This window comes from Symphalangus syndactylus, chromosome 8 (assembly GCF_028878055.3).
Source record: "Symphalangus syndactylus isolate Jambi chromosome 8, NHGRI_mSymSyn1-v2.1_pri, whole genome shotgun sequence".
In the NCBI taxonomy this organism is placed as follows: domain Eukaryota; kingdom Metazoa; phylum Chordata; class Mammalia; order Primates; family Hylobatidae; genus Symphalangus; species Symphalangus syndactylus.
Genome location: NC_072430.2, coordinates 86323837 through 86351411, shown reverse-complemented (window position 1 = coordinate 86351411; position 27575 = coordinate 86323837). Strand labels below are relative to the sequence as shown.

The 27575-nt window shown below is 36.1% G+C and overlaps 1 protein-coding gene across 14 annotated transcripts in view; it reads left to right on the top strand.

The window, feature by feature from the left end:
* PDE1A (phosphodiesterase 1A) overlaps positions 1–27575 on the top strand; it is a 481643-nt gene that overhangs the window by 415452 nt on the left and 38616 nt on the right. For 8 of the 14 annotated variants that reach the window (XM_055289921.1, XM_055289924.2, XM_055289928.2 and 5 more), the window contains 5 exons: positions 2232–2333; positions 2464–2584; positions 14922–15003; positions 17371–17491; positions 17884–18071. In XM_055289921.1, coding sequence (XP_055145896.1) covers positions 2232–2333; positions 2464–2584; positions 14922–15003; positions 17371–17491; positions 17884–18071 — 614 coding nt within the window. Of the gene's footprint in view, positions 1–2231; positions 2334–2463; positions 2585–14921; positions 15004–17370; positions 17492–17883; positions 18080–20481; positions 20601–27575 lie in introns of those variants that run through there. The other 6 variants (XM_055289919.2, XM_063645619.1, XM_055289922.2 and 3 more) reach the window with 2 other exon arrangements.

Genomic DNA, 27575 nt, shown 5'->3' with positions numbered 1-27575 from the left:
CCATTTTAAATATTTTATTCTAATAGTTTATTGCTGTAATTGTCTAAGTTTCTGTTTGGTAACTTCAGTTATTTTAATTGAATGTTTTCATAGAATTGTTTTAACAAATAGTGTACATATTATATACATTTTAGAATTTAATAGATTCAACACTTTCCAAAAATTTATAAAATACCGATTTGATACTATACCTTTAATAACATTTTACTAAGAATTAAAATATGGATATCTTCTTAAAGACTGATGTTTTCTGTTTACATATCTGTTTATTTCTTACTTTTAGTAAAAACAAATGCATTAATTTAAAAGTTTCCACAAGAAAATTTTATAAATTAAGTAATATTTTCTTATTTTGCCTAATTATTGACATATTATTAGCTGGTTATTGATAACATCTAGCATTTACTGATCATTTATATGCAAAGCACAATATACTTATTAGATTGTATTGATTTCCTTAAACTCTAATCTCATTTTCCTTAGCTAACATAAATGTTTTTATTCAGTTGCTTTTCAAAGGTGAGTCTTGTCATATTTTCAGAGAAAAAAGTGTAATTGAGAATAATTTTATTAATAGCTTCCTTTCCCTTACTACTTGAATAAAAGTAAGTAAGCAGAGTATTGATTCTCATGGCTTCCATCTAAAAATTCAATAGAAATGTTGAGTGCTCATGATTTTCAGCAAGAACCATCAATATGTAGTTTTTTTGTTTTTTTTTTTTCAGACGGAGTCTTGCTCTGTCACCCAGGCTGGAGTGCAGTGGTGCAATCTTGGCTCACTGCAAGCTCCGCCTCATGGGTTCACGCCATTCTCCTGCCTCAGCCTCCCAAGTAGCTGGGACTACAGGCGCCTGCCACCAGGCCTGGCTAATTTTTTTTTGTATTTTTAGTAGAGACAGGGTTTCGCTGTGTTAGCCAGGATGGTCTCGATCTCCTGACCTCGTGATCCACCCACCTCAGGTTCCCAAAGTGCTGGGATTACAGGCATGAGCCACCGTGCCCGGCCAATATGTAGTTTTTTTTAAAAAAAACAATCGAATAGATTATATCATCTTTAGGTAAAATACAATAATTCAAGTTTCCTTCACACTTTTGGTTCAGCTTATCCTACTGGCCACACCACACAATGAAAATGAAGTATGTTTTCCAGTACAAGTGACTTTTTTGACTTATCTATATAGAGCAAACAAGCAATTGTGGAACATGCAAGGCTTTGCTGGGGTGCCTTATTTTCTACTAAGTGTGAGGCTTTGTGACATGGTTATTGTATTTATAGTGCTTTGGTTAAAATAGTAATACCAATGGCTCTGTCTATGTTAGGTAGGGTCAGATCCCAAAAGCTTAAACAGGCAATCACTACTCACTTTAGCATCTTGGTTTCTCTGGGGTTCTTATGATGGAAGCTTGGCACAGAGGAGTGGTCCATGTGTCTGCTTTGGAAGTGGGAACTCTTGGGTTGAATCTTATCTGAGCCATGTACCACCTGTGTGACTGGGTGATTCAGTCTCCTTTGGGAGGAAATATTAATGCTCCCTCAGGGATTGTTAGGAGGATTAAATGTCTTTGTATACATACAAAGCAACTAGTTGCTAAAGTATTCTAATATCGGTATTATATGAAGACATTTAATCCTTACAGTTCAGTGCCTTGCTGAATAAATACTGAATGAATAGCACTGGTTTTATTATTAATAGGACTAGTTTTGTTTAAAAATGCAAAATGAAGAAGGATCAGAGAGGGTCTTGAAACCTCATGCCCTTCTTATCTCTGTCTCTTCTCTGAGACATCAAACCTTTTAGTTTGGTTGACGTAGATTTAGAATAGTCTCAGGCCCCGCGGGACTACTTTTTTTCCCCAAAGCATTGAAATACTATATAATACTGTATTTGGAATAGTTTTTCTTTAAAATGGCTAAAGTTCCTTTCAGATTAATAATATTTAGGAATTATGACTACAGAAGAGTTGTGGGAGTGAGAAGGGAAAGCACTAGCTCTTCAGGGAGGTGTGAACATCATTGCCATTCTCACTGCTGGCAACTTCTTAGATCCATAACAGTTAAAAGGTAAAATAATATCAAACTTGTGTGTGGACTTTCACATTTAAAAAGTAGCATCTTTTGTGTTCATATCCATTAAGAACAATAAAACATGGTGAGTGATTATTTATTGAAATGTTCCACTTCAGAACAATAAATGGCTGAATGAACCTTTCTCCTTTTGGTGACTCTGCAGGGATCTTCGGAACCTAGTGATTGAAATGGTTTTATCTACAGACATGTCAGGTCACTTCCAGCAAATTAAAAATATAAGAAACAGTTTGCAGCAGCCTGAAGGGTAGGTTTTGTTTGGTGTTTTTTTGTTTTTTTGTTTTTTGTCATGTTAAAGTTCCAGGGGCTTGGCCTCAGAAAAGACTGTAATTGGTTCCTTTGTTTTGAATAATATAAGCATGTCCTTGGTTTAACAGGATTGACAGAGCCAAAACCATGTCCCTGATTCTCCACGCAGCAGACATCAGCCACCCAGCCAAATCCTGGAAGCTGCATTATCGGTGGACCATGGCCCTAATGGAGGAATTTTTCCTGCAGGTGCCTCTTTCACACTCTGTGCAAATGTTTTTGGAAATAGTGACTGTGCATATTAGCATACACCTTTTCTGTATGGAATCCAGGGCTTGTGACTTACTGTTATCAACTGGCCACCACACATTCTTGGGGGTTTCAGCAAAATTTATTAATCTGTCAGAAAAATGTATTAAGTCTATGTAGTGTGATACATGTTTTAAAGAGATTCAAATTTTGGATCTCAGATGCTACTCTCAGGAAAGAAAAATAAAAGCAGCTAAGAATTGTTATCTGCTGTTAAGACGTAAGTGCCACAGCAGAGACAGCAAATAGCTTTCATAATAAAAAGAGTAGATGAGGATATATAACAGTTCTGCATAAATCTTGTTGGCCAGAATTTTAATGGAGGCCGAGAAATATTGCTTTAGCTGGGTGGACACATGCCTAACTGAAATAGGCAACAACAACAACAACAAAAATCTAATGTTACGTCAGAAACAAGCCCGGATAAGGATTGTGACTGGTGTTCTCTGCCACAAGTACACATCTTTTCTTTATACATGTCCCTGTTTTGCAACCCCCACAATCCAAGTTGGAGTACTACAATACAAATGTGATGCTAACCACTCAGAGTTAGCATCAAATTGCACAAATTAAGGACTCAGTCTTCCACAAGATTGGCTCCACTTCACATGCCAGCTGCAAATGGGGCTATGGGACACCAGCACTTCTGACCAGCCAGTTACAAGTTCAGTGGTTCCCACAACCCTCTCTAGGTTTGACAACTTGCTAGAATGACTCACAAAACTTCAAAAGTGCTATCCTTACAATTACAATTTTATTATAAAGAATACAATCCAGGAAGAGCCAAATGAAAAGGCCCATAAGGAAAGGTCCGGGAGGGTCTTGGATGCAGAGCTTCCTTGCTATTTCCAGTGGAGTTAGCGAGTACCACCATCCTGCCTTGTCAACGTTTTCACCAACCAGGAAGCTCTACTGAGCTTTCCTTTCCAGAGTATATATATCAGGGTTTCATTACACAGGCATGGTTGATTAAACCATTGGACATGCGATTGAACTCAATCTCCAGCCTCGCTTCCTTCCCAGATATCCCCTGGCTGGCTTAAAGTTCCAACTTTCTAATCATGTGGTTGGTTTCTGGTGACCAGGCCCTATGCTCAAACTATCTAGGAGATAGGCCCAGAGTTGCCTCATTAGCATAGAGTCTCCTATCACTCATGAAATTCCACAAGTTTTTGAAGCTCTGTGCCAGGAACTGGGAATGAATATCAGATAATTTTTTTTTATTGTATCACAGTCCCACTTAGAGAAGTTCTTTTATTTCTGTATTTTCAGATTATTTCATTTCTCAGTATTGTTCTTTATTTTGAAGGTTTGTTCATTAATTTTATACCTGTTCTGAAGATATAAACACCAAATATATTACTATGTTTGGATGACTCAGGTTTCTGTCTCCCATTGTTGATGGACATAATGTGTGGTTTCATTTTTATATTGCAATTCATATTCCTAGAGAAAGTTACTGAGTAACATCTTCTAAATTCAAATATTTTGGTCCTAAAAATAGTATTGAAAAATATTTTCATAATTTACTTTGTGCTAAAAAAATACACTAAATGTAAAAACCTACCAAATTCTAAAGGTCAATTGCTTATTGTCGTCAATTAAAAATTATAATTATATACTCAACCAATCAACCAGAGATCTTTCTGAATAGCCCTGTGACATTAGAGGTGCAAAAACAGAAACATAAAGAGATACAAAGATTTTTCAGGTTAAGAAGAAATTTTTAAATGTCTTAAGTTGAATGATTTAGAAAACATAATATTTGAAAATTGTGGGAAACTTTATAGCTTTACATACTTAGAAAAAAACAAACGTGTAATAAAGTAAGTTATATCTGTTTCACCTTAAGAAGCTAGAAGTTAAGAAAATTGAATCAAAATAAGTTGATGGAAGGATATAATAAATATAAAAGTCAAAAACAGTGAAATAGAACAAAGACAAACAATAACAAAAGTTAATAAAGATAACAGTTGGCTCTCTGAAAAAGTAATGAAATTACTTGCAGGATCAAAAAGAGGAAAAAACTATAAATGAAAGAGAGAGTATCATTATAGAGCCTATATTCATAAAAGGATGAGGAATATTATGCACAATTTATGCCAATAAATTGAAAACTTAGATGAAATTGTCAAAATTTTTGACAGATATAAATTATGAAAACAGAAACAAGAAAAAATCATGTAGTCTGACTATTCATATATCTGTTTCAAAAGCCGAATTTGTACTTTAACTCATCTTATGAAGAAAACTCTAGGCTTAGATGACTAATTCTTATTTCTGATTTCAATTCTCAATATTCAATTCAGTTGAGAGATGGAGAATTCTCTCAAACATTTCAGGAAGAAATAATGCCAGTTTTACACAAATTCTTTTATGACATAGAGGAAGAGGAAAATTTGACAGCATAATTCTCGAGATTACCTGACAAAGACTTTTCAAGTAAAGAAAATTACACATCCACATCTGTCATAAAACTAAAGGAGAAATTTTTTTTAGTTTTTAAAATTTTTAGCAAATCAAACCCAGCAATTTAGTAAGAAAGTGCATATCATATCATAACTTGAGTCAGTTTAATATTAAAAAATTAAGGTAATTCACCATATTAAAGGAAATAAAGGAAAAAATATATTATCAACTCTATAGATGTGCAAAATGCATTTGACAATATTCAACAGACATTAATTATAAAAACTGTTAGTAAACTAGAAGACCTTTCTCAACCTGATCAAAGGCCTATAGCTAATGTGATACTTCACGATGAAATATTGAACATTTTTATTCAAAGATCATTATAGGTACTCTTACCACTTCTATTCAACATTGCATTTGAAGTTCTAGCCAGTGTAGGAAGGTAATAAAAAACAAAGTATAGTTTGAATAAAAATAAATAAAACTGTTATTTGCAGAAACATGAGCATCTGCATAGAAAACCTCAAGAGATCTACAAAAGGCTACTAGAATTAATAAATGAGTTTATTAGTTGTAGAATCAATTATGTTTCTGTATGCAAGCTGCAAACAATTTGAAAATAAAAATTGAAAACAGTATACTTTGTAACAGCATAAAATAATAAAATATTCGGGGAAACCTTTAATTAAATGTATATGAAACCTCCACACTGCAAACCACAAAATATTGAGAGAAATTTTAAGACGTATATAAATGGAGAGATATATTATGTTAATGACTGAAAGACTCAGTATTTCTAAGATGTCAATTCTTCCAAATTTTTAATAAATTTAGCATAATTTTTATCAAAAATTGTAACAGGCTTATTTGTAGAAGTTGGAAGGCTGATTCTAAAATCCATATAGAAATATAAGAGTCTAAGGCAGCCAAAACAATTTTGAAAAAGATTAAAGAAGTTGGAGGACTTACACTTCCTCCTTATGTGAGTTAGTATAAAGCTACAGTGATCAAGGCCCTGTGTTACTGGCATAGGGCACAGGGATAGGCAAATAGATCATTAAAATAGAGGAGTGATTTCAGAAACAGGCTCATATGTATAATGTCATTTGATCTTTACAAAGGCACCAAAACAACTACACACAGGGAAAGGAAAGTCTTTCCACAAAAGGAAATGGAACAGCAATTAGTGAATATACGGGAAGAAAAGGAAACTGGTCCCCTACCTACACCTTAACACAAAAACTAATTCAAAATTAAGGAGTTTAACACAAAACCTAAAACTATAAAGATCTTAGAGGAAAACACAAGAGAAGATCTCTCTAATCTTGGGGGTAGGTAAATATTTCTTAGAGAAGACACATAAAGCATTACCCATAAAAGAAAAAAAAAATGAAGTGGAAAAAAGCAAAACTCAAAACTTCTGTTCTTCCAAACACACTATTAAGAAAATGCAAACCATAGACTGAGGGAAAATATTTGTACTACAAATATCTGTCCAAGGACTTGTGCCCAATTGCATATAGAACTCCAACAAATCAATAGTAAAAAGAAAATCAGGCCAATTTGAACGGATATTTTATAAAAGAAAATGTACAAGTAGGTAATCCATACATACAGGTATGTTCATTGTCTTTTCTTATCAAAGAATATAAATTAAACCATAATGAAATATCATATAGCCCCATGAGAATGACTAAAATTAAAAGAATTGACAATATAAGGTGTTACTAAAAATGAGGAACAACTGGAGGTATCATACATACATCACAGGTGGGAGGATAAATTATTATAATCACTCTGGAAAACTACTGGATATCATCTACTGAAGTTAATATGAAGGGATAGTTAATATCCCTTAGGACCCAGCAATTTTACCCCTAGATAAATGAGTGTTTATGCCCACCAAATGTCTTATATAGGAGTAGTCATTACAATACTACTTACAAAAACTCAATGCTAGAAACAGTCCAAATATTCATGAAAAATAGAAATGGATAAAAAATAAATTATGGTACAGTCATACAATGGAATATCAAGCGACAAGAAAAAATAGACCAATGATACAAATGACAATAAATCTCAAAATAATACTATAAACCAATTTATATGAAGTTCAAAAATTGGCAAAATTAATATATGGTGATAGAAATCAGAACAGAACAGTAGGTGCCTATATGGGTTAGGATTCCTTGGATGAGGTTAAGGCAACTTTCTGGGGGTAATGGAAATGCTCTATATCTTAATCAAGTATTATACAAGTGTTCCTGTTTATACACTTCAGATTTGCACATAAATTTCCCTTTAATTTTTTTTTAAAAAGAGTATATCATAATGAAGGTAGCTCATCTCTGACTTAAAGAAGACCCTAAAAAAATTACTGTGGAAAAAAAAAAAACTAAAATCCCAGAGACTCCTGAGGATTACCATTAGATCTCCAAATAATATCACCATTTGTATTATCCTTTTGTTTTACTGATTTCAAAACAGACAAAGAATACCTGACAGGATCATGAGATTAATGAATTCAGTGAAATTGAGTTCAGATCTTTTGAAAGTTCACCAATTTCTGCATTTTTAAAAGTAAATGATTTTCAAATCCCCTTCAGAAACATGTGCAGCAAAACAGAAAAATGTGGAGTTAAAGGTCAAAATAATTACGTTTGTACTGCCAACAAATATGTCTTTCAAGCAAAACAAGTTTTTCTTTATGAAACTTACACTGAAATATGATATTGATTCCAACAGGTAAAATGTTCTCTTGCATTGAACTAACTAAATAAATCTCATATTACTCTCACTTTTTCTTAGTCATACTGCATAATGTACACCTTTGGAGGTAAATAAGCAATGAACCTGAAACTCCTTGCTGTATGCATCGCTCTGATTTGACATAAGATATTGAACTGTGTCTATGTATCTATGCAGATGTCCTAGAAATTAGCAGGACTGCAATGGTTCTTGTATGTTTTATTTTTGTTCATCCTCACATAGGCATCTGTAAAACTATCGCTTTGTCACACCCACAGTACTGATACCATTCTGCTATGCATTTAGCCAAGGTGACTGGGTTTTTCATCTCAGACAGTGAAAACAGCACTTTTACAAAGCAATTTGCAAATAGGTGTCTTCATTCCTTTGGAAGGTACTAAGAATCTAAATACTGCGTCTTAAATTCCACTGGCTGTGCTAGAGATTTTGAGGTAAATCAAAGGAAGTCTGTCCAGAGCTCATCATGGTGCTCAGCTACAGTTTAAATGTAAACATTTGGTGTTTCTTGTTAAAGACTGTATTTTATGTACATTGGTCAAACATAAGAAGCCTAATAATGCCAATTAGAGAGCTAATTGGACTTGACTTCAGAAAACTCAAGGGTAGGCCCTAGCTTCTCATTCTTCCAGGAGTGGGAGACATGAGTCTTCCCCTTCTTGTCTCCATATACCTTCTTACCTTTTCCCATCCTGCCTACTTCCCAGGATGATTGTGAGGAACAAAGTGATAGAACAAAAGTAAGAGGGCTTCAAATGTGAGGAATTGGTGCTATTTGTTATCCTGCTAGTCTATTTTAAGCTTTATGCTTTCCGAGGCAAAGTATCAGTATACTACACCATTGCTTAGGAAGTATTTTGTTGTTTGATAGTTACTTAACGCTGAATTTCTAAAGATCTGGGCACAATTCAAAAGCACATTTCCAACACAATCATCAAGTTTAAAAAGTAGCCAACTAAGAGAAGTATTTTCCTTTTTGCTCTGCAGAATGTAATGCTAGACTTGCAATTCCTTCTATTGGTTTTGAACAAAATTAGAGCCTGGATAGAAATTCAAAAAATCAGAAAAGTAGCAAAGGAAAGAGCTGATTTTAGAATTTTTCAAGAGCAACCTTTCAAGAAAGGTTCGTGTGTGTGTGTGTGTGTGTGTGTGTGTGTGTGTGTGTGAATATTTCAGAAAAATGCAGAGAAATTTTGTGATGTGTTAACTTCTAAATCATTTTCTTATTAGTTTGTCTACCAAACTCATTTTATTTAACAAATGGACTCAAACAGACAGTAAGAATTTTTTAAATGCTGTATATTTCTGGAAGACAAGCTATTTGTATTATTCTTAAAAATCCCATCAACGTTATCCCATTCTTTAGTGCTACTACTTTAGTTTCACCCTCTAAAGCCATGAGAAACTAGCCAGAGATCAGAATTGTATCCAGAATTTGCAGTCTTGAGAAACACTGATTTCTGACTCTTGAATAAGCCACTAATGGTAAAAGGCAGTAGAGCGGGTTCTCATTTCCAAGGCATTTTCGCAACAAGCCTGATATTTATTAATACGATAAATGTCTCCTCGAGTTTTCACGCAGATCAACACAGTTGCTTCTACTGACAGTAATGGGTAGATTTGGAGGATGCTGCTTTATTTTAACTATGACTGATATGAGAGAGAGATCAATACCAGCCAAAAAAGTAATCATTGGTAAAAGAAGACAGGTTTTTGCTTTTTATTCTCCTCTTGAACACACATGTCAGGATGGCAAGTTAAGAAGTCAATGCAGTTAATTTTTTTATAAAAATAGTCGCTTCCATCAAAATGTGTTTGTATTTTAAACTAAATAACAATAACTACGCAAATTTTTCCCTTCTTCAACTAGTTGTTTTGTGACACATGAAAAAAATCTATATTTGAACAAAATCTGCATTTATTAATCATTATTACCTTGTTAGCCAAGAAGAAAAAAATAATTAGAAATGCAAGTTATTTGGAAGGAAAGGTCAAAATGTTTACTTTACCTTGAATTGTATACAGTCAGGCCTCTCTATTTTTAAATGTTGCTAGAAGTAGTATAAAGTGTGTTATTTCAAAATAAATTTCATTTTCCGTAGTAATACAAATGTACTTAGTCCATTCTCAGCCAAAGATCTGGCTTTTTAAAAAAATCATAAACATAACCCCTAAAATTGCAGAAATGAAAAGAACTGTAGCTATGAGCCAAGATAACTTTAAATGTAAAAAAGTAAAGCTTTTAGTTTCAAGAGGCATAAAAGCACTATAAACACCGATTAAACCAGGGGTTCTAATATTCCATAAAATATCTATAACATTCACAGAAATACAGTTATATCAGACCAATATTTTACTGAAAGTGAGTGTATTAGTTGCTGTAATTATTAAATGCTTAAATGTTTTTCGTGGTGTTCTTTGAATTTAGAAGGGCCCATTTGTAGAAGAAGTAAAGAAGGGTAATTAGAGGGCCTAAATTCCTTAAGTTTTCCAAATAAGGCTAAATTAGTGCATCCTCCTCTCCTCTCCCAATCAAATTCTCTATAGAACCAATGGTCTCTCAGATTTCACCCTCAAGCCTTAGAACGTCCCCAAAGGCTGTCCTTAGGAGGAGTGTCTCCTAAGCCCCTGTCCCTGTGGTCAGGGGCTTCCTGCATATTTGTTATCGACGTTGTTTCTTTCTCTAAAATTGAAGTTTCAATGAAGAGTTTTCTCAAGATTTCTGTACTTTACCCTATCTTATCTTCTTCATTAAAACAAAACAAAACAAAACAAAACTGGCTGGGCGCGGTGGCTCACGCTTGTAATCCCAACACTTTGGGAGACTGGGACGGACGGACCACAAGGTCAGGAGTTCGAGACCAACCTGGCCAATATGGTGAAACCCTGTCTCTACTAAAAATACAAAAATTAGCTGGGCATGGTGGCAGGTGCCTGTAGTACCATCTACTCAGGAGGCTGGGGCAGGAGAATCGCTTGAACCCGGAAGGCGGAGGTTGCAGTGAACCAAGATCATGCTACTGCACTCCAGCCTGGGCAACAGAGTGAGACTCCTCTCAAGAAAAAAACAAAAACAAAGCAAAACTATAGAAATATTTTTGGTTTCAGAGAAATATAAAAAACAAACAACAACAACAAAAAGGTGCTGTTAGGTCAATGGATTTCATACCTTATTAATGGCTGTCAGAGCACTTTACAATGGTAGGAAAGCATTAAAAACAATTACTAGTTCTCTTATAGATTTTCAGAGAATAAACCTGAAGGATCTCCAGGGAATTGTAAAGACAGGTACAAGTTGCGGGGCCTGAGAACCTCAGGCTGCCTTGAGTTTCCATTTCGATGGGGCCAGTTTTTCTACTTACTCCTCATTTTTAAAAGCGTATTTTGGCCCCCTGAAGGCAGCATCCTCAAATGACAGTGAAACATCTAAGAAAAATATAAACTCTTCTTTCACAATGCTTATTGCAATGACCTCTGCTTTTACCTTGATGGAAAATAAATATTCCCTATCCTGGGACAGAATGAGGAAATTATAAAGGTGGCCAAATCTATACTCAGAGATCTATAAACAAATCTATAAACATTCTCTTTTTTTTTTTTTTTTTTTAAAGGGCAGGAACCAACCTGTTTTTATTGTGTGGTTTGTCTTTCTGTATAAACATTCTCTTTATACAGAGTTCTAGTTCCTTCATAGTTTACCTACAGGGCCCCCTACTAATCTTGCACTCATGGCCTTTATTCACCCTAAAGAGTAAATAACACTTTGAAATATTTATAAATAAATTAAATAATTAATGTACTTTAGCATTCAATGTGCTTTGACAGTGAAAATTTAATATTCTAAATTAATTGTGGGGTACAGGAAGCAAATAGAATATAAAATCTCTTGCTCCATCTGTAGGAAGGTCATCCCTGCATATATCTGTCGAATGCCTAAGCCCTATAGGAAATATGTTGCCATTCAACATTCTATAAAATTTCGCTCAAGAAAGTGGTCGGGCACAGTGGCTCATGCCAGTAATCCTAGCACTCTGGGAGGCCGAGGCAGGTGGACTACCTGAGGTCAGGAGTTCGAGACAACCTTGGCCAACATGGTGAAACCCCATCTCTACTAAAAATACAAAAAATTAGCTCAGCATGGTGGCAGGCGTCTGTAATCCCAGCTACTCAGGAGGCTAAGGCAGGAGAATTGCGTGAACCTGGGAGGCAGAAGTTACAGTGAACCAAGATTGCGCCATTGCACTCCAGCCTGGGCAACAAGAGTGAAACTCTGTCTCAAAAAAATGAAAAAATAAAAAAATAAAGTAAATCACCATAATGCCTTTCTCAGGCCAAAGTTACCATTCTGGGGCCAAAGAGCTTGTACCACAGAGTATAAAAATACATCTATTACATGTGTGTCCTTAAATACCAGATAGCAGCATCTTGACAAAAAAAAAAAAAAAAAAGTTAAATGTAGCTTAGCAACATTTAATAGATACAATCTTATAATATTTAGGGTGGTGCAAAAGTAATTGTGGTTTTTGCAATTTTAATTGCAAAAGATACAGCTGACTATCTTCTGACTCTAAGACTACTGACAATTTTAATTGCAAAAACCACAATTACTTTTGCACCAACCTAACAAATACACAAAAGAATAAAATGCAGTTGTATCTGCATATGTTAAATAAGCATCTCTAATATCAGGCTCCCAAAAGCCTATCGGTAGCTTTATTTCTATTTTATTTCATCAATAGTAATATTAGTATTTATATTTTAACATAAATGATTGATGACATTATTCTTGCACATTATCCTCAACATGTTAGAAACCAAATCCTTAATAGTATTCAAATCTTTGCCTCACTCAGATCATCTGGTTTCCATTAGTGGCACCAACAGACTCCTCCTTTCCATTCACACTGGAAGCCAAGGAGTCATCCTCAACTCACCCCAAGTCATCTCTCATACTGCAGACAAACTAATCTTTCAAAAGTGGAAATCCTTTCTTGTCAATTCCTTGCTAGAAAAAAAGAGGGAGGAAAAGCTGATGCCTCTCTATTACATGCTAAATTAAGCACTACTTCAATTTCCTGTGTTTTAAAACTATTCAATGTATGCATTGGACATCATAAATACCTTTAATTTGTACATATTGCATTCATATTGTTGCTATTATAAATTATGTTTTTTTGTGTTTTGTTTTTGTTTTTGTTTTTTGAGGTGGAGTCTTGCTCTGTCACCCAGGCTGGAGTGCAGTGGTGCAATCTCGGCTCACTGCAATCCCTACCTCCTGGGTTCAAGCGATTCCCCTGCCTCAGCCTCCTGAGTAGCTGGGACTGCAGGCACATGCCACCACACCTGGGTAATTTTTGTATTTTTAGTAGAGACGGTGTTTCACCATGTTGGCCAAGATGGTCTCAATCTCCTGACTTCGCGATCCACCTGCCTCGGCTTCCCAAAGGGCTGGGATTACAGGTGTCAGCCACTGCGCCTGACCTAAATTATGTTTCTTATTAGCTAAACTTAATGACTACTAAGTGTCAGACACTGTCTTTATGCTTCATATAAATAATCTTAGATAACTTCAGGATAGATACTATTACATCTATTATATTTTATCCCTAAAACAAGTAAATCAAGGTCACAAAATTAGGTAACAGATAAGGAGAATTCATTTCAGCAAAGGCTGTGCTATGTCTGAAGTAACAGCAATAACCCCTAGACAGCAGCGATTCAGCTGACTGTATCTTCTGACTCTAAGACTAGTGGCATTAATAATTCCCTTTCACCTGTCCTTTAAGATGAGTATAAATCACAATTTCAAATGAATTCCATTTGTTATTATTATCCAGAGGAATTAGGGGAGTTACTGGCAGAGGTCACAGGAATTCTTATTCCTTATTTTCTCTGAGTTATGACATAGTGAAATGTTCCTGTTTGTAACTAATTTTCCTACTTCTTTGATGGCCATATCTAGATTTTCCCCAACAATTCTGACTGCAGACTTTCTGTCTATAACTCTCATAATCAAAGGCATGCTTTAGGGGAACTGCTCTAGAAGATATTCTTAAAAAGTTGTAAAGCTACATGTTGACATGATGTTGTAAAGATTAGGATAGAAAGATGTTAATGGAAACAGACTGAAAGGAAACCGTGGAGTCCTTACATATTTTATCCTAAGTTATGGACTTATGATGCAAGGCTGGTGTTGCTCATGAAGATATACAGCCAATAAATTAGGAGAAAATAGAACCTAAAACGTTCTTTCAAATGGCCAGGAAATTGAAATGAACAAGAACAAGGAAGTAACCTCTCCTCTTTCTTTCATAAGCACATCCCCTTTAATGCAAAGGAAAGAACCAAAGTTTAATAAACCTTGTGATATTAAAGGTTTGACCAGAACAGCAACCTTTGTTTTAGAAGATGAAAATTTAATTACTTCTCATGAAGCAAAACCCAAATATAAATGGAATTCTTTAACATATGTCCTCAATTAATCTATTTTAGATGAGATCAAATAATAAAAAAAATGATATTTCAATTTTCTCTGAGAAGAAAACATTAAAATAAGTATATGCACACTGAATGTAAGAATGTTGAGGAAATTCCTCATTATATGTTGTGGAAGATTTAATAAAACTTGGTTAACGGATAGAAAGGTGTTTCAAATCATATACTTTTAATTTTGAAAAACAGTTCCGTCACAAAATTTTGATACTAAAAGTCTGTTGATATACTTGGCATAAATAAATTAACTTGGATTGTTAATTAAATGTCAGATAACACATAAGATGGCTAGGTATTTTATGGTGACTTTGGAAAATTCCAAAAGCAAACGTTTGTTTCTTAAAAGTCAAGAGATTGTAATGCCAAAGCAAAGTCTCCAGGTACTAAAAACATTCATCATTTTTCTCCCTGCAAAATGTCCCCAAATGGAGACCATCCAAGAAAAATTATATAAACTTGCACTGTAGCTTTTGGTTTTATAAATAAGAAAAAAGTATTGCTAATTAAGAAATGAAAGATGTGGCTTTTCTAGGCTTTATATCTTAGGTTGCTCATTATTTTAGCTTCTCCAACCCAAGTCTACATTAACGTGCTTTTCTTTCTCCAGGGAGATAAAGAAGCTGAATTAGGGCTTCCATTTTCCCCACTTTGTGATCGGAAGTCAACCATGGTGGCCCAGTCACAAATAGGTAATTCTGATGATTTGTGATGGTGGAAAGTGAGTGTGTGCTTGTCAGTTTTCAAATGGGTAAATGATGTTGTTCAAAGGGGTGACTTCCATGAAAACCTCACTCCATATTCATGATACATTTGATTTTTAAATGGATCTATATGATGCTGAATAAAAATTATTGAAGCATTTTCACAAAATAAATTCAATAAAGCAACATTAGTAAATGTAATTGTTATCATGGTTGTAATCCTTTTACAAAACATAAAATTTTCTTGTGTGGGAGACTATTTTATGTTGTTTTGTTGCTGATTATTGTTTTCTGTAATTTAATTCTTTAGATATATAGGTCAACTCAATGAAAATATTAGTGCACTTGTTCTGTCACTAAGTTTCCATAGTATGCTTAATATAGTAGTGCACATTTCATTTGGAAAAATATTCTCTCATGATATGAATAGATTAATCAACAACAGGAAATTTCCAAAATGATAATGCTCCCAACCACATTCATTCTTATCATCTGTATTTGTGTTGGGGACTTCAAGTCCAGTCCATTATTAAAACATGTGTTACATGGCTCAAATACTTGTAATAATTATTCCCTGAGCCAGCATTTTTGTTACTGAACAATATGATCAATAAACACAAGGATCACTTCTTAGCTGTGTGGTTATGCTCCGGCACCACCCATCACAAAGCTTGGGGGAAAGCTGCCTGCTCTGACCTTTTCCCCTTCCCATCCAAGTTTCAATAGCTGTTTTTCTAGAAACCATAACACAGGTGCCTATCCTAGCTTAGTAAGTGTAAACGTGGCAGGCTAAGGACCTGATGCAGCAAGCTAAGAATGGAAGTTTCTGAGGCTTGTTGCTGTAATGCAAATTGCTGCCAGGTTAGTAGAGGTGATGCCCCAGTTGACAGTCTACACATCTCAGGCATTTAAGAACATAGACGGAACTGGCGGGGTGCAGTGGCTCCTGCCTGTAATCCCAGCACTTTGGGAGGCCAAGGCGGGCGGAACTCGGGGTCAGGAGATCGGGACCATCTCGGCTAACATGGTGAAACCACGTCTCTACTAAAAAATACAAAAAATTATCTGGGCGTGGTGGCACACACCTGTAATCCCAGCTACTGGGGAGGCTGAGGCACGAGAATCACTTGAACCCAGGAGGCAGAGGTTGCAGTGAGCCAAGATCGCGCCACCGTACTCCAGCCTGGGCGACAGAGTGAGACTCCATCTCAAAAAAAAAAGAACATAGAACTTAAAATAGTACCCTTGGTGGTCAATTAACACTGATTTAATTTGAAGGTATCCATTAAAACTACTGAAGTTTTATTTAATTAAAAATGTGCCTTATTATATACTATAAGTAATCCAGTTACTTGAAATGTGAATTACTTTTATCCAAGCATCTGATGGACAGTCTTTAAATGTGCATACTTTACAGGACATTATCACTTAAAAAGCCTCCCTCCAGCTATTCTCCTATATTCAGGTGGTAGTCCATTGCTCTCAGATGTGTTTCCAACAACAATTCTTGACTTGAGGCACCCACAGCAGTCCTGGGATCTGGGATATTGCCATGTACACAGACCTTAGAATAGGTTGTTGTCTCCTCCTCTGCCTAAACACGGGATGGAAAATACTCCCAGAGGACAATGCCCTTTTCTCTGTGTGTCATTTTCTATCTTGATGAGTACTTTAAATGTAAAAGTCTTTATTCAGTACTGACATCTCAAAGTGGTGGGATTAATACTGTCTCCCAGAGATGTTACTTTTCTTTTCACTGATTTGACAGAACACACCCACATGCTGTGAACTAACACTTTACATCCAGAGAATAATAAACAGCAATTTGAAATATTAACACACTGGCAGAAAGCTCTGATATAGTAAGAAACAAAAAGTAATTGTCTTCCTGTTACCTGAGGAAAACCTTCAATTATTTAATTTCTTTGGAGCTTAGATATGATTTCTTGTTAGTAAATAATAAAATCCAAAGTGCACATGATGTGCTTTCAAAAAGGATAATGATCCGTGGTGTTGAGAGGAAACTATAGTCACTCTCATCGGATCTAAATGTATTGTTAGCAATAGTATATTATATAAGGCTGCATAGTAAATAGAAAAGCCAATATACTTGAGTTAGCAAGCTTAAATTGTGTCACTTCCATGGCTTCAAGGATTATTTTATAGAGCAGTTAAACCATCTCTAAAGACTGTTATTAGATTAAAACAATACAAAGGGTAAGCAGAACCAATATTTTAGTTGATACTCACTATCCCAGGATTGTCAGAGGCTCTTCATTATTTCTGATTTCAGAATTCAGGAAATTGTAACACTTGAATTTCTCTCTCTCTCTCTTTTCATTTTGGCTTTTATAGGTTTCATCGATTTCATAGTAGAGCCAACATTTTCTCTTCTGACAGACTCAACAGAGAAAATTGTTATTCCTCTTATAGAGGAAGCCTCAAAAGCCGAAACTTCTTCCTATGTGGCAAGCGGGTATGATATTTTCTTTTTTGCATCATTTTTCATCTTTGTGTTGTTTAGTAACCTTTTCCTTAATGATTATCTATATTTCTCACATCTAGGCAGAGAATGCTCACAAGAATTATTAGGGAGTATTTCCTGCCACCTAGTGGCTTTATGTTATATTGCATCTGCCTTTGAGAACTGAAGTTTAATACACAAAATATGAAATACTAAGGTGTGTACTAAGGAGAATCCAGTGTGGGGAGGGAGAGAAGGGAGGTGAGCAGCTGCCACGTGCTCAGAACTGGGACTGAGCATCTACTACCCTGCTTTTATAGTCGGTTTTGTAAAGTTTTTCAGGTTTTCCTCGTTCACCCCATATCCTGATGGTGTTTTTTGGTTTCTTTGGTTGTTACTGTTAGCTCAACCACCATTGTGGGGTTACACATTGCTGATGCACTAAGACGATCAAATACAAAAGGCTCCATGAGCGATGGGTCCTATTCCCCAGACTACTCCCTTGCAGCAGTGGACCTGAAGAGCTTCAAGAACAACCTGGTGGACATCATTCAGCAGAACAAAGAGAGGTGGAAAGAGTTAGCTGCACAAGGTAGTGTTGTTTATGAGGCTTTACCACCATCTCTCTCTCTTCACTTCTCCTCTAAGAGTTTGAATTATTTCTTCTAGATTTCTTCTTCTATAGAATATGTAAGCCCTTGATGGTATTGGGAATTTGGCTACTCTTTGATCATTCATGAGAAAGTTGGCTCATTTATTAGATAAAAAGAGGTTCTGGTTTGTTTGTGCCACATGGGCTGCAGATCTGTGTGTCAGTGGGTGGTGGCAAACTGGATACTGAAAGATGAGATAATGAAATAGTGACAAAACTTTGTGGTACCATATAAACTCCTGTGCTTTCATAGAGGTGCTTTCCAGCCTGGATTTTACTTGGCAAGTGGCTTTTGTGTTGCATTAAGTGTGTTATCACTTCATGTCAGAGACTTGGGTGTGGTTTTTTTCTGTTTCACTAAGTTGCTTTTTTGACTCAGAATTTAGACAGGAATTGGGGAAATCATTAGTAATCAACCACCACAGCAATTGAATGGGAAAGTAGCTATAGTTATTTCTGACATATTAGCTGCTTCAAATTAATTAGTCTATTTAGTAGGTTTGTGAGTCGGTATTCAAACAGTTACTATCTTTCGTGCAGGAATTAGCTTTAATATCCAGATCCAGCCCCTGCCTCTTCTCATACTCATTCCCACAGCTCCGTCGCCCTCATACACTACACTCCCTGCACAACGGCCTCTTGGAAGTTTCTTAAAATACTCCAGGGTCTTTGTAGTTATTTTTTCAGCCAGAAATTTTTTCCTTGTGCTTTTTGCAGCTTTAACATACTCAGGAATAAGCTTATTTTTCCTAAAATGGATAATATAAGATCAAAATAGAGTATTAAAACATATTTATAGTCAGAAGGACATATTGAAAAGTTTTCAATTATCCCAAAAGTCAACCATAAATATAACATGTTTCTAATGAAAATTCCAATACATTTTTCATGGAATTTAAGAAATTGATCCTAAAATCTATATGGTATTGCAAATAGCTAAGAATAGTCAAGACACTCCCGAAGGATAATAAAGGAGGAGCACTTGCCATATATCGAAATTTACCTTTATACTGAAGTAGTAAAGTTAGTGTGGCCGTGATACAGAGATAACAAGATGGGCCTCAGGAATAGACCAGAAAGCCAGAAATAACACATTAATTCCTGCAAAACTTCACAGATGACAGACACACACATTCATATATGCAATCTTTTGTATGTTCTCACATATTTACCATTATGATGTTCTTCATTTCTTCTTGTGTGTCTGAGCTACTATTTGGTATCATTTCTCTTCACACTGGAGTACTTCCTTAAGAATTTTCTTATAACAGAGTTATGCTGACAAGCAATTAGATTTTCTTAATCTGGGAATGTCTGTATCTTACTTTTATTTATGAATAATTTTACTTGATTTAGAATTGTTGAATGATTTTTTTCTTTTAGCACTTTTAATGTGTAATTCTATTGCCTCTGGCTTCCACAGTTTCTGATAGCGTTGGCGAAATATAAATTGTATTGTTGCTTCCTTGTATGTACAGAGTCTTATCTTTTTCTTTCTGTTTTCTAGACTTTATTTTGACTTTCAGCAATTTGATGATGATATTTCTAGGTCTTTTTTTTCAATATTCTACTTAGTGTTCATTGAGCTTCTTAAATCCATAAATTAATAATTTGCATCAAATTTAGGAAGCTTTCTGTCATTTTGTTCAATGTTTTTCTTCTGCCTCTTTCTCTCTGTTCTCTCCTTCTGAGGATCCTGTTATGCATAATTTAGGATTCTGGAAATCATCCTGGATGCTCTGGATCTCTGTCAATTTCTTTGTTCTTTCTTTCTTTCTTTCTTCTTTTTTCCCTTCCTTTCCTTCCTTCCTTCTTCATTCATTTTTGATTGGCTGCTTTCTAATGATTTATCTTCAAGTTTACTGTTTCTTTCTCTGCCACCTCAATCCTACTGTTGATTTCACTGAATTAACTTTTTATCTCAGCTACTTTTTTCAATTTTATTATTTCCATTTGGCTCTTTTTATAATGTCTATTTCTCTGTTGATATTTTATATTTCCATTCATTGTTAGCACATTTTCCTTTAATTCTTCAAAATTATTTTCTTTAATTTTAAAAACATATTTAAAAAACTTGTCTTGAATTTTTTGAAATCAATTTTAAAACTGACTATAAATGGCCTTTCTATGGCTCTCTAATTTCTAGGATTTTTCCGTTAAATCCTGCTGGTCTACCCTTTACCCCAACTTGAACCCCAACCTTAGGCTGACAAAGCTTGGGGCTTTTCTCATCTAGTCTAAGTGGATTCACCATTTTATATTCAAGTAACCAGAATTACTTGCTGCCTTCCCATTCCAAGTTGATTCTACCATATCCGGGAGGAAAGTTGGCTTTTGCTTCCATTCCCAGGTCAGAGATGGAGAGGAAGATGGAGGAGTGGGAGTAACTTCAGGCAAGAAGGTCACAGGTTCCTGCTGTTTTTACCTGAATGTCCAAAAATTTTTTAAGAATAAATGTTTCTCAAATTATTATGTCCCTTTGGTTGATTTCCAGAGTCACTGAATGGTTGTTTTTATTAATGCTGTCCAGTTTTGCACTTGTTTTTTTATGAAGAGAAAAACCTAGACTTCTTTATATCACTATAGCAGGAAGTATTCCTCTTCACCATAGGTTTTAAGAGAATTAAATGAGTTTATTAATATAATTTGCTTAGAAGTGTCTAGAGTACTAAGCACTATATGAGTTAGCTGTTATTACTATAACTATTATTTATTATGTTTCTGCCATGTGTTCTAGAAATAAGGGTTATAAGGCTACTATATAGAAACTAGGGGTATCCCTAATGCTGAATTCTAAATCCAGCAAAACTATTCAGAAATAAAGAAAAATAAAGACATTACCAGATTAAGAAAATCTAGTTACTATGGAAATTGGGGATAATTTCTATACAGTAAACTGGTAAGGAAAGGCTTCTCTGAGGAAGAAATAATTTAAATAAATACACAATGGAGGTTAGAAAGAGAACCATGGAGAGGTCTGGGAGGGTGGGGGGTAACAAATTTTTAAAAGGGATTGGCTACCACATTATATAGGAGGCCGAGCTTGCCTGACATGCCAGAAACAACAAGAAGGGCAGTGAAGCAGGAAGAAATTGGACAAGTGGGAATAATGTAGGCAATGTGATGGGTGGGCAATGTGGTGCCTGACCTTTGGTTTTGGCCCGAGGAAGACAGGAAAGCAAACGTAGAGTTTTGAGAAAAAATGTTGATTGATCAGAACTGAAGTTTCAAAAGGATTACTCTGCTACAGAATGGAAAGTGTTCTTTGTTTGGGTAGTAAAAATAGAAACAAGGAGATCAGAAAGAAGGCTGTTGTTCATAACCCAGGAGACACATGGGAGCTTAGACCAGGTAGTAATGGTTGAGAGGGTGTAAAATTTCTGGATGTGTAAAGATTGTGGCAGCATGTGTGAGTAGAAGGAGGGTAAGCAAAAAGAGATCGGATTCTGGATATACAGGTATTTTGAAAGCTGAACTGATAGGATTTGTTACCAGATTAGATGTAGGAAACAAACTGAAGAGAAGAATCAAGAATGATGCCAGGCTTTTTGGTTTTCTTACACATTATTTGTGTATAGGTAAAATTATATAATCATTTCATGGAACAACTTGGCATTCTGTAGGAAATTTAAAGATGCATGTGCCATACTTCTTGACAATTTTGCTTCTGTATTTTTACCCCAGAGACTTTTGTGCATATGCATCAAAGACATGTCTAAAATATTCATAGCAGCATTGTTCATGACTGCAAAATAAAGTGGAAGAAAACAGTAAAATTGATTTATATACTGTAGTATGTGCATATTATGGAACACCATAAAACTGTTAAAATTTAACTAATCACCACAGGAATGAAGGACACAGTGTTGCACAAAATAAGCAAACTGCTGGGCTTTAGTAGGCAGTTTTCCCCGACAGTGTGAAGGAGACTGAGAGGTTTGGACTAAGCAAAATTCACCACAACGCAGCAAAGCGGCTGTGCCCAGACTGCTTCTCTAGATTCCTCCTCACTGGGCAGGGCATCTCTGCAGGAAATCCAGCAGCTCCAGTTAGGGGCTTACAGACAGGACTCTCGACTCCCTGGGACAGAGCACCTGAAGGGAGAGGCGGCTGCAGTCGCAGGTTCAGCGGATTTAATCTTTCCTGTCTGCCGGCTCTGAAGAGAGCAACTGACCCTAACAAGGGGGACTCTCCCAGCAGAGTGCACCAGCTCTGCTAAGGGACAGACTGCCTCCTCAAGTAGGTTCCTGACCTTGTGCCTCGTGACTGGGAGAGACCTCCCAACAGGGGTCAACAGACACCTCATACAGGAGAGCTGAAGCTTCCAGAGGAAGGAGCAGACAGCAGTCTTTGATGTTCTGCAACTTCCATTGGTGATACCTAGGTGACAGGGTCTGGAATGGACCCCCATCAAACTGCAGCAGACCTGCAGAAGACGGGTCTAACTGTTAGAAGAAAAACTAACAAACAGAAAGCAACAACAACAGAAGCATCAACAAAAAAGACCTCCCACAAAACCCCATCCAAAGGTCCTCCGCCTCAAAGATCAAAGGTAGATAAATCCATGAAGATGAAGAAGAAACAGTGCAAAAACGCTGAAAATTCCAAAAGCCAGAATGCCTCTTCTCCAAATGATCGTAACACCTCTCCAGCAAGGACACAGGACTGGACAGAGAATGGGATGGATTAATTGACAGAAGTAGGCCTCAGAAGATGGGTAATAACAAACTCCGCTGAGCTAAAGGAGCATGTTCTAACCCAATGCAAAAAGCTAAGAATCTTGATAAAAGGTTACAGGAGCTGCTAACTAGAATAACCAGTTTAGAGAGGAACATAAATGACCTGATGGAGATGAAAAACGCAGCACAAGAACTTCATGAAGCATACACAAGTATCAATAGCTGAATAAATCAAGCAGAAGAAAGGATATCAGAGTTTGAAGACCATCTTGCTGAAATAAGGCATGCAGACAAGATTAGAGAAAAAATAATGAAAAGGAATGAACAAAATCTCCGAGAAATGTGGGTCTATGCGAAGATACCGAAGCTACGATTGATTGGAGTACCTGAAAGAAACTGGGAGAATGGAATTAAGTTCGAAAACACACTTCAGGATATTATCCAGGAGAACTTCCCCAACCTAGCAAGACAGGACAACATTCAAATTCAGGAAATACAGAGAACACCACTAAGATACTCCATGAGAAGATCAACGCCAGGACACGTAATTGTCAGATTCTCCAAGGTTGAAACAAAGGAAAAAATGTTAAAGGCAGCCAGAGAAAAAGGTCAGGTCACCTACAAAGGGAAGCTCATCAGACTAACAGCAGATCTCTCAGCAGAAACCCTACAAGCCACAAGAGAGTGAGGGCAATATACAATATTCAATATTCAACATTCTTAAAGATAAGAATTTTTCAACCCAGAATTTCATATTATTAGAAATAAGTAGAATTTTACTTCCTAGATTGGGCACTAGACACACAAAAGTTCATTTTATCATTATGATTACGATTATGTCTAACATATGTGCTTTATATATGCATCTATAATTCATTTATATACATGAAATATTGCATAAAATGAAATAATGATAAGCTATTAAAATACATCTACTAACACAGTGATCAATTTTAAAGTCACTGAGTATCAAATATTACCATTTTAATTTTCCAGTACCTACCACTTCTAGTCTTATATGCTGAAGATGAAAGTTTATTACAATTGCATTGAGATGAAAATAAGCGGGTCATATGATGTTTAGAGCTTTGGAATATTAATTAAGCATCAGGGCTTTGAAGAGAATTCCAGATGTTTGGTCATCATCATATTAACCCTTAAGCTCTACTTCACAGATATCGCAAAAACATCTCCCTAGTCCTAGAGCAGGGAGAGATTGTTGACCTATTATGCTTCATTTTTATTATCTGTTTCACCCCCTTAAAAATAAGGTTCATTAAAATAAGGATGTTTGTTTCCATCGCTGATGTATCCCAAGCTCTTTGAACAGAGACTGGCACAAAGGAGAAATTCAAATGGTTATCTGCAGTAGGCGGGGAAGAAAGAGAGAGAGAGAGAGAGAGAGAGCAAGAGGGAGGAAGAGAGAGGAGGGGGTAGAGAAAGGAGGAGAAGGGAAGAAGGAAGGACAGAGGTAGAAAACCTACCATCTAGGCCCGAAAATATGAAATACATGATCTTGCCATGCCCTTGGAGTTCTCTCTATGCCTTCTCTAATCATTTATTTCCTTCTTTCCCACTCATGAACTAATTATTGTTTTGAATTTTGTGATAATCATTTTTTTTAGCTGTTATCCCTCTTTGTATAATTTTAAACAATGTATAGTTTAGTTTTGTCTGTTTTAAAACAGTATAAATGGAACTGTGCCATATGTATTCCTTTATGAATTGCTTTCCACTCAACAAGATGCTTTTTAAAATTTATCCGTGACAACACAAATGTTGTTCTGTTTCAGCAGGAGTTTTCTGGATCTTGCAGAAAACATGAGACAGAAAAAAAAAAATCCAAATGCTGTGCAGATATTTTTTAAATATTAGTATTTTGTTTAAGTCTGTACATATCATATCCTTAGGCCACAAATCAGATGCATAAATAACATACCCTTCATTATTTCTTTGTGACCAAACATAGTTTCTAGCTATGTCCCCATGCTACCTGTTTGAAGAAAATATAAGCTTATCATTTAAGTGTTTTGACTGAATCAGAGTAAGCGAGGGTAATCCAGGGTTTCTGACGTCTCTTTCCTCCTTCTTTAGATGGCATTGCAGTCCCTGCGGACTAACGCTGTGGTATTAATGGATTTCAGATGAGCATCAGGTCCTTGCTTGACCTCTGGCCTCTCTCTCATCTTTCCAGACAGACAGCCCCCATTGGTTTTTGGCTTGTATCACCTTCTGACTCTGACCCCTTGCTTCCCCACAGCAGGCCCCCACATCTTTGCTTTCCACAGCTTGCTTGCTCTCTTTTCTTTTCCTCATTGTACTTCTCAGGGTTGAAGGACAGGCTGCTCTTCACATCACAGAGTCACTGGGGTTGACTGAATACTGCAGGCACTTTCTCAGGCTCTCCTGTCCTGACATTCTACACAGCCACCCCTCCTCTATTCCTTGCACACTGAGAACACCCACCTTGTTCAGAATGCTGATAAGGGAACATGACAAAGATCTTCTCTAACCCCTGGATCCCTGACTTTTGCTAAGAATTCTTTCTTGCTTTTCCCTCGGAAATGACTCAAAATGCACAGGGATGGCCAAACTCAGAGAGCAGGTCCCGTCTCAGAGACTATAACTGTCTAAGTCTCTTGAATCTTCCAACTCTTTTCTCCCTTACACCTTACTTTTAGTTTCATAGGGGGTGAAAAATACGTCACTGGAAGGGTAAGGAGTTAAACTTTTCCCTCCTCCAATTTGAATGGCACCTTCATACCCCTTTTTGCTTCTCTTAGGGAAAACCTAGATCCATGTCCAGGGAGTGAGAAACCTGGATCTCCTCTGGAAGTATGAATGGGAAGGTAGAACTTGATTAAGTATTTTCCAAAAACCTTTTAGCCATGCATGGATGTGGCTTTTGAATTTGAAGACAAAGGATGGATGCCTTTGTTTCTGGGGTAGCTTAGTAACAACCCTTGTGTCACCTTGTCTAAATAGGCATAAGCCTGTGATAACAAACAAGTAGAATCAAAACTAGATCAGCTAATAATTCACAGTATCAGCTCATCAAGACACACAAAGTAAGCTTTTGTAGTTGTTTCAAAAGAGAAATGAAAAACAATGTGTGATTACTAAATTAAGTGTATTTAAAATACTGTTATTCAAAGAACATTTATCAAGTATGTTTTATCACTTTCAGAAAAAAAAGATTAGAAGCTTATTTTTTCTTTGAATTTAAGTGATTTAATGTGGAACTGCATCATGTGATACAAATTAAATGCATAGTTTTATATCCATTGAGGTGTTTCAGTATGGTTAATAAAGACATATTTCAGGAGGAAACTGAGCAACAAAAAAGATATTTTTTTATTATGGGGAAATCCGAATGAAAGAACAAAGCTGGAGGCATTATGCTACCTGACTTCAAACTATACTACAAGCCTACAGTAACCAAAATAGCATGGTACTGGTACCAAAACAGATATATAGACCAATGGAACAGAACAGAGGCCTCAGAAATAATGCCACACATCTACAACCATCTGATCTTTGACAACCCTCACAAAAACAAGCAATAGGGAAAGGATTCCCTATTTAATAAATGGTGTTGGGAAAACCGGCTAGCCATATGCAGAAAACTGAAACTGGACCCCTTCCTTACACTTTATACAAAACTAAAGAGCTTCTGCACAGCAAAAGAAACTATCATCAAAAGAAACTATCATCTGACTGAACAGACAACCTACAGAATGGGAGAAAATTTTTGCACTCTATCCATCTGACGAAGGGTTAATATCCAGAATCTACAAAGAACTTAAACAAATGTACAAGAAAAAAGCAAACAACCCCATCAAAAAGTGAGTGAAGGATATGAACAGACACTTTTCAAAGGAAGACATTTATGTGGCCAACAAACATATGAAAAAATGCTCAACATCACTGGTTATTAGAGAAACACAAACCAAAACCACAATGAGATACCATCTCACACCATTTAGAATGGTGATCATTAAAAAGTCAGGAAATAACAGATACTAGAGAGGATGTGGAGAAATAGGAATGCTTTTACACTGTTGGTGGGAGTGTAAATTAGTTCAACCATTGTGGAAGACAGTGTGGCAATTCCTTAAGGATCTAGAACTAGAAACACCATTTGACCCAGCATTCCCACTACTGGGTATGTACCCAAAGGATTATAAATCATTCTACTATAAAGATACATACACATGTATGTTTATTGCAGCACTGTTCACAACAGCAAAGACTTGGAACCAACCCAAATGCTCATCAATGATAGACTGGATAAAGAAAATGTGGCACATATACACCATGGAATACTACACAGCCATTAAAAAGGATGAGTTCATGTCCTTGGCAGGGACATGGATGAAGCTGGAAACCATCATTCTCAGCAAACTAACACAGGAACAGAAAACCAAATACAGCATGTTCTTACTTATAAGCGGGAGTTGAATAATGAGAACACATGGACATAGGGAAGGGAACATGATACACCACAGCCTGTCAGAGGGTGGGGGGCTAGGGGATGGATAGCATTAGGAGAAATATCTAATGTAGATGATGGGTTGATGGGTGCAGCAAACCACCATGGCACGTGTATACCTCTGTAATAAACCTACACATTCTGCACATGTATCCCGGAACTTAAAGTATAATAAAAATAAAATAAAATAAAATAAAATAAATAAAAAACAAATGAGATAACCTGTTCTGTTTTATGCAACGTGTAGGACAATCTTAAGGTGTTAATTGAATT